The 8,315-nt window shown below is 38.0% G+C and overlaps 1 protein-coding gene across 1 annotated transcript in view; it reads right to left on the bottom strand.

Annotated features, from left to right (window-relative positions):
• Positions 1-5,913: 5,913 nt before the first annotated feature.
• The window catches only part of CDYL (chromodomain Y like), a 119,341-nt gene continuing 116,939 nt past the window's right edge, over positions 5,914-8,315 (bottom strand). Inside the window, exon 7 of the mRNA XM_063298845.1 lies at positions 5,914-7,872. Coding sequence (XP_063154915.1) covers positions 7,714-7,872 — 159 coding nt within the window. The 3' untranslated portion in view covers positions 5,914-7,713. The remainder of the gene's footprint in view (positions 7,873-8,315) is intronic.

Here is an 8,315-nt window from a genome sequence, read left to right as displayed (position 1 = left end):
TTCTAGCTCAGAAGTCACCAAATTGTCAAAGAAGGGAGTAATTTTGTTCATCTGTGCTGCCTTTACCAGTTCTGTAGAATTAGAATTAGGTGATGTATCTGATTACAGGAGTATTTTGATGTGAAGCCCACTTAAACTGTAGCAGCAGGCATGTAATAAAAATATGTAGTAAGTAATACTAAGAAGAACAGAGAGAGAAGACAGGTAGAGCTGGATATGTTTCTGGCAGAGCTCCAGAAAAGGCAGTAGACTTGTGCCTGATAGAAATTTGCTTCATTTTCTTCACATCTGCTTGCTGTCTCTCTTGAGAAGTACACACACGCGCACGCACACACGCGCACGCACACACGTTAAGCTGCAAAACCAAGAAGAAGCCGAGAAGAAGTTAATCAGCACAATGTGAAGAGAGTGCTAAGAACAAAATGGCACTCACACAACAGGATCCTGTAAATGTAATCAAGTCATACGGTTTTGAGCAATAATTGTTCAACTGTTAATGCCAACATTTCATTAATTAAAAAAAGAAACCAGCTACTTCCTCTGTAGAAATATTAAAATAACACAAATGTTAATTATCCAGTACTCAACCATTATAGTAATCTAACAAACCAATTTTGTTGGTTTATTTAAAATGGCAAAGAGGCAAAAGCAAAATTCCTTCAGCAAATACCACTTGCATTAATGGGCTGTTGAGTACTTAAGCAACAGCCCAACACGTGGATTTAAAAGCATTTGCAGGGTGTGGGATGGGGAGAGGTAAATTACAGACCCATGGGTTATTCCATATTGATATTCTGAAAACTGCCCACGGTGCTCTGGATGTGGCTCTGCTGCTTTTCTGAAATAGTTTGCGAAGGACCCTGACCAAAGACATGTTTACTTTTGGTACTTTTCCATCCCTGCATTTTTTTCTATCAACTGTTACAATTTTGTTGCATAAAGAAAGGCTCTTCTCAAGCATCAAGAGGACCCAGCAGAAATGAAGGAGGGGTATATTGAACTAGACCACACAAATATCAAGGCAAGAAGTGCCACTAACCAAGAGCTGGAACTGGCCAAAGCCCACGGAGTGGCATCTGTAATTTTGGAATTAATTAAAATTTGAGCTAAACCAGAACAAAACATTGACAGCATAAAACTGGCTGCTGTCATTATCCCGAATAGTGATGGCCGATGTTTGAATTCTTTGATCACCGGAAAATCTAGTTTTCTAGTGCATGCTATGCTAGTAGACAAATATTGTAGTCTGACAATTTAGCTTAAAAGCCCTGAAATGAAGTGCCCTGTTGAATTAAATCAAATAGATCCCTCTAAACAGTTACCAAGCAACTGCTACCAAGTTTGCCAGCAAGGCACACCTTCAGCCTCTCTTGACTGTCCTGTAACTGGCATGAGTTTTAGAACCAGAGTCACAACCTCAATGCCATACCACAAGCTGTTTTCATCTTCCCCAATTTAGTTCCTAATGGAAGTGTTAGATGTAATGTCTAACATGCTGGACTTCAACTTTCAGAATTCCCAGGTTTGAAAGAACCATCATAAAAAATGTAACGCTATATGGCAAGCAGTTCTGAATATAGCCCTCATCAGAGGACTATTGCCTTCTCATGCTCTACGTTTCCCCAGACTCTGAGCTGGTCACTAATGAAAATGAATGATTTGATTCACTACAATAGCACCCTACTGCTGACCTCTTTAAACAATTTTAGCCCAGCAATTAAAATACCGTTTCCTAAAAACATGAGAAACATCTGAAAAAAACCCACAATTTTTCCAAAAATGGCCAAACCCCTTGGGGAAGTATCTGTTTCCAAATGGCTTGTACCTTTCAAACTTGAGCAGAGGAAAAAGAAAATACTTATCAATAGAATTGATGAAGTAGGTTTTGCTCTCCTGGGCTTCTAGCCATGCAAGCCTTAAAACCAAGCAAGCAATTACTGCTGTTAGAGTGACAAAGAAACTGTTCTTCATTCTCTTTCCTTTGAATAGGCTCTGTTTTCTTCCAGAAGGTCTGAAGACTTCTCCCTGTGTCAGTAAGACATTGTGTGAAGTTACATTATAATACCAGTTATTGTTATTGTAGTAATGCCACCTCCTTCTTAAACTCTTTGACTGGCCCCTAGCGAGACTTAGAAGTCAACTGTGTGCACAGCCAAATTAATAGAATCTATTCCTGTGACTTTCACCAAAAAGGGATACATATGAAGGTGGACAGAGAGACCATCCTGCAGGTAGCCTGGAATTATAGAGATGACGACGAAAAAGTAAAGCTTGGAATGAGTTGAGGCTGGCAAAGAATGCCAAGAACAAAAGACTAATAGAGAAAAATAAAGGGAGACGAATCTGTATGCCAATTTCTTAATCGAGATGACAAAATGCCAGCAGGTGGGAAAGGCAGAATTATTCAACTCTTACTGTGGCATAGCTTTCTCTGAAAACAGGATGTGTGTTCCCCCAGGAAACTGTGAAAAGCAAAAAGGGAAGAATTGAAATTTGAGACTGATGGAAACATGGTTAGGGAAAACCTAATTACTCTCAGTGAGTTTAAATCTCAGACTAGTGACTAAAGGAATTTTTTGACAGTTTGGCCATAAATCTATGCATCATTTTGAGAAATCATGGGGAACAACTGAAGGGTCAGTGACTGAAAGAGGAGGTATGATCCTACCTTCCAGAAGGGGACAAAGAAGAATCCAAGGAACTACAGACCAATTGGTGTGACTTCAAGAATTGGGACTATTATAAAGCAATTCAAAGTGATCATTCTGTAAGCACTTTGTAAACTATACAATAATTACCAGAAGCCAGTATGGATTTGCCAACAAAAATTCTTGCCAAATTCATCTATTCATATTCTTTGGTCAGGTAAATTCCTTGAGTCATTGGGAAATTCTGGAGTCAGGTAATTTAAGTGATGCCACAAAGTTCAGTCCTGGGCCTTACATTCTTCAACATCTCTATTAAGACCTAGATAAATGAGGGCATGCTTGTATGTTTTTCAATTGTGTGGGATGCTAATGAAGGCAGAAGTAAAATTCAACATGGGACTTCGGGGGGAGGTATGGCAAACTGAACATGTCCCTGCAAAAGTGGAGCCAATGACCATGGCAAAGACTGAGGAACCAGTGACTAGTTATCTACACTCCTATGCTGCTTTAATCAACAACTGGCTTACATACCCTGTTCAGTAAGAAAATTTTAATATAGAGGCAGTCCTAGTTTAGCAACCACTTGTTCAACAAACATTCAAAGTTATGACAGCGCTGAACAAGTGGTACTTATGACCAGTCGAAGTTCCAGCTGTCCCAGCAATCCTATGATCATGTGATCGTGATCTGGGCGCTTGGCAACTGACTTGCACTTAAGACAGTTGCAGCGTCCCATAGTCACATGATTACCATTTTTTGACCTTCCCTGCTGGCTTCCCCAAGCAAAGTCAATGGGGAAGCCAGCAGGGAAGGTTTCAAGTTGGTCTGGCAAGTCACTCACATTCTTCCCCACCCAGCAGCAGCCACCCCCCAGTCCCACTGCACTTGCGTGAGAATATTGAAGGCTCTCCTTCCAACCAATTGGCAGGAAAAAAAACTGGGCCATTTTAATGATTCAGTCCTGCCCATTGCTGAGCATCACTTTTGAAAGCTCTGCACAAACCTTCTTCACATACTCTTGATTTGAAGCATTATTGTGCAACTCCATTAAGGCTCTAAATTACTTGGATATCTAAATAGAAGTGAATTCTGGAGAACATACTGACCTCTTAGGTTAGAGCAACTCTGAACATGGTTCAGTGATTCATAATTGGCAGGCATATTTAATGATGTACCCAGAGATTAGGACTACAGTGATCTATTCATAATACAAAGCATTACGGTTACTGATCAAGAACTTAAAGTGATCTCTGAATATACAACGTCACTCCCTGCTTGCATTATTTTCTCTGATTGAATGGGCAAACACTTGTGAAAAGAAATCCTATAAAGCCAGTTCTAGCCAACACCTTCCCTTGATTATTCAGTACCCAGCAGGCATTGTTTATTTAAAGGCAACATCTCCCTCAAGTTGAGCATAACTTGCGGTGTACCTGAACATGTCCATGCTGTTTTCTTAGCAACAGTATGGAAATGACTGGCTAGCATGGTGCCATGGCCTAAACTAGGTTTAGGGTCATGTCCACCCTCAGCCCTTGAAGCTCCCTGGGTGGCTCTGACCCAGTCACTCTCTCAGCCCAACCTACCTTGCTGGATTGTGGTGGGGAAAAATTGGGGAAGGTAGCATTATGTGCATTGCCTTTAGATCCAGGAGATGGGCTACAGATCTAAAACGTAAATGATGGTTAAGTAAGTAATTACATTCTCTTGGGATACTGTATGGTTTGGCTCATTCTAGTCTAAAGCTTTAGAACCCTCAAGAATTACCTTCCAAATAATTTCTTGCTGTAAGCTGAGTCTCCAGAAAGATACAAAGCACCTGCATAGCACCCTGAATGCTGGGATTCTTTGAACCCTCAACTGCTATTGGGAAAAGCAGTCACTCAAGGCTCCATTGTCACTTAGAGTACAAACCCTGCAGGCAGCAGAGGATGGAGCTACATTTTACATCTGAACGTTCTGTAAAAGCTCAGGCTAGAAGTATACCAAATTGTGAAATATTTGAGCTCCACTGTTCTTTTAAGAGTATCCCAAGCCAGGGGGATGGGGGGGAGGGATCCCAAACCAGAACACATTTATCACTGGCCATATAGATTTTTTCATAAGAAATAACAGTATACAAATATTAAATATGTATTTCATCAATACTTTCCAGTACATTATTGTAAAGAATTTGCTAAGAGAAAGGAAGAGAGACAATATTTAGAATTCATGTATTCTAATAACCTATTTTAGATTGTAATGAGTTAAGGACAAACCCTTTTACATCTTTAAGTAACACTGTAAATTTCCGTACAAATAATAGTTATGTCTACTTTTCTACTTCAAAAGTATCTATTAAGAATATTGCTTGAAATACATAAAGTTCAGTTCCTCTTTTCTCTTTTATATAGGAACAATGCACCAGCTTCCCTCTTTTATAAGAATGTCCCGAGTAATCAGGCAGACCCATTTATATTATATAAATATGCACATGCTCTCTTTCCCACTCTCTCCCTCACACACAGAGTTTATTTATGGACTAGTTAATAGATATGAAGTATCTATAATGAATATATATGTGAAGCATATATAAAATGTCAAAGAACTCTTCAACATCATGCTCAAGTCCACAAATTTGTATGCACAGCAGGGAAATGAATGCTGTTGTATGACCATCTTCACACTACTGAACAGGCACATGGTTTGTACAGCTCATTGCTGAAATGATGGGTTGACTGTAAGTTATAATGGAGAATGACACAAGGCAACAGAAAGGTGGTTTGTTTAAAGTAAATATGTAGGATTTTGGTCTTAAGCCGATTAAAAAACAACATAGTAATCTGAGCCCTTTCCTGCCACATAACTATAAGCTGCAGATGCACTGCAGTTGTTCAGGGGTGAAGAGATTAGTCATTTGGAAACTCAATCATATTGTTCTTCCCCCCGCCCCCAATCTTAGAGACAGTACAAGTAAGGTTACAGCAGAGACTGATGTCTCCACGTGAACCAAAGGGAAGTGTTTATACTTTTATATCTGCATTCCAGAATCTAAGAGGTACAGTAACCTGAAGATTTAATCCAGTGGGCTTTCTGTATGCCTTTTAAAAGTTGCTTTTGCTGCAAAAGAGGAAATTAAGAAATACAGTCTGGGGAAAAACTTAAAATTTACAAGAATTACTACAAACCACAGTTGAAAAAGACTTCAAAAGCTAGAAAAAAATTTTTTTTCCTGGGGAGAGGTGAAAGAACCCTGGACAGAGAAAAAGGACAACACGCTGCAGTACTTTTAAGAGGTGTTAAGAAATATTAGTTTTATTTTAACCAGTTCACAGCTGAATATTTATTCTATAAAAACTTTACAGATTGTACAGTTTATATATAGTTCAAACTACTAGAACAACAAAATTTAGGTCCCACAGATGCAAAAATACTGTACCAACCCAAGGTAAAAGCAAATTTACACACTGTACATCTTTCCGCTAGGATGAGGTGGTCAGGCTCTAAGTATAAAGTTCCAAACTGTACAAAAATAAGGTTTAATTTTTCCCCATTCTTCATACATTCAGTAAGATTGCAAGCACAGATATCTAACTCCTAATAGATATCTGGAGTCGGAATCATCATACACTCCCAACAGGAATGCAAAATAGGTCTATTTACACAGGGCACTCTTGTACACCAGACTGTCTATTATGCACCCTGATCCAGAAATGGCGAACTCGGAAGGGAAAACAATTTCACCAGCACATTGCCCTTTGGAATGCAGTCCATGCGCACAAAAGGGCACTGTGTGTTTGACGGGAGGATGGTGGGATTGCCTCCAACACCTGATGTAGAGTTAGGAGGCTGCAGACAGCATGCCTGCATCAAGTATTCTCTGCCAAATAGATGAGCAATGCTCTAAGTACCCACTTCAATCAACAGCACTGCTCCTGTTCTCTGGAGGGGAACTGCAGCCACTGCATTGCAAAATGCCTACAGCCTGTTGCTGCACGGAGAGACCTCTGGATCAGGGTCATAGTGTATAATTAAGATTAAAAGCATTGACAACAGACAATAAACAACTAAGATAAGGTAGCTTGAAAAAAGGAATAATTAATAGTGTGCCACACAAATTTTAACTTATTAAATAAAATATATTCTACAGGAAGCTAAAGATGAACATAATATATATATTTTTGGTGGATTTCTTTAAACAAGCAAACAGAACAAAAATGTATATAGTTTTCTCACCCAGCAATAGAAGCAATTATGTAGTAAAATAATTAAAAAAACCTAAATTTTTATAAAACCACTAAGACTAAACTATTATTTAACCCATATATATATGGTATTTCAGTGATTCACTAATACTGCAAAACAAAACTTTTTTTTTTCTTTTGACAAAGAACTGGCATCTTCATGCTATCTGGGTAAGAACTGGGCACATTCCCCAAAACAAGAAGGGCTGAGTGTTTGTATAGTATAAATCCTGAGCACACTTGGGGATTGGAGGGGGAGCATTTTCTTATAGGGTCATTTTTCTTAAAAAATATTTGTTTTTTTAGAATACATCATTATTTGAGGTATTTTTAAACCTTTCTCAGAATTCAAGGCAATGCCTTTTCTTAACTGACTTTTTGGGCAGTGAAAGTAAGGGCCGGCCAATACCCGTTTTAACTCTGGACTCTAGTGAAAAAATAGCTCATTGCTTCAGGACTTTCCTGCCACATACAAAATAATGCAACATCTCATTTTATTCACCATTTTCTTCTGATACAGTACTAGCCAATGATAACAAAGTAGAAGACAAAAGTTTGGTAGTGCACTCCATTATATATTTTAGTTTGTGTATATAAAGAAATATTATATATATATATATATATATATATATATATATATATATATATATGGAGAAAGAAAAATTTGTTCAATGCTTAACATACAGTACTTCTTTTAAAAACCCTTGACCATAAAATCATGTTCCTCTACCTTTTAGCCCACATTTTCTGAGCCTTAGGCATGTTTTATTTTAATTTCATTTAGGGTATTGATGAAATCCAGATGTCCAAGTAAATACAATCCAGTGTCAATGCACATCTCTTCAAAATTCATCAATCTTCTTCTGCAAGTATTTTAACATTGAGTCCATCCCTTGAGCAGAACCCCAAATTTTCTTTAAAACTTCACACTCCTTATCATTGGCTTGTTCCAAGTCCACCTTCATAATACTACGAACTAAACCTTTGGATTCTTCAAGTACCTACATTAAATTAAAAAAAGCATAAGCATGATATTATTTAATATTAAACATATGTTTTGATCACAAAGAGTGGTCAGAGGGAGAGCATGTGAACACAGACTGTTGGTGCATGTGCACTGCACTATTGTGGATGGCAGGCAACTGAGAATCACAGATGGAGGTCAAGTTGTTCTTTCTCTTTTAAAAATGAGCCATTCATTTTTCTCTTAAGAATAAATGACAGCCACTTCTCTATAAAGAAGGGATGTAACCGAGTAGGTACAGGGAGACATTTTATATAAGGATGGAAAAATCAGACTACTTCTACTGTTTCTGTTTAATCAGATTTATCTATTCTATCCTATCTCCACATCAATTCTTTTTTTTAAAGGTGCACAAAAATATTTAAAACATTTCAGAACATTTATTTGAGCAACATAAATTTCTAAATTTATTTTTTCTTA

This window comes from Candoia aspera, chromosome 3, assembly GCF_035149785.1.
Source record: "Candoia aspera isolate rCanAsp1 chromosome 3, rCanAsp1.hap2, whole genome shotgun sequence".
In the NCBI taxonomy this organism is placed as follows: domain Eukaryota; kingdom Metazoa; phylum Chordata; class Lepidosauria; order Squamata; family Boidae; genus Candoia; species Candoia aspera.
The sequence above is the reverse complement of the archived record's forward strand: the minus strand, read 5'-3'. Positions and strand labels throughout refer to the sequence as shown.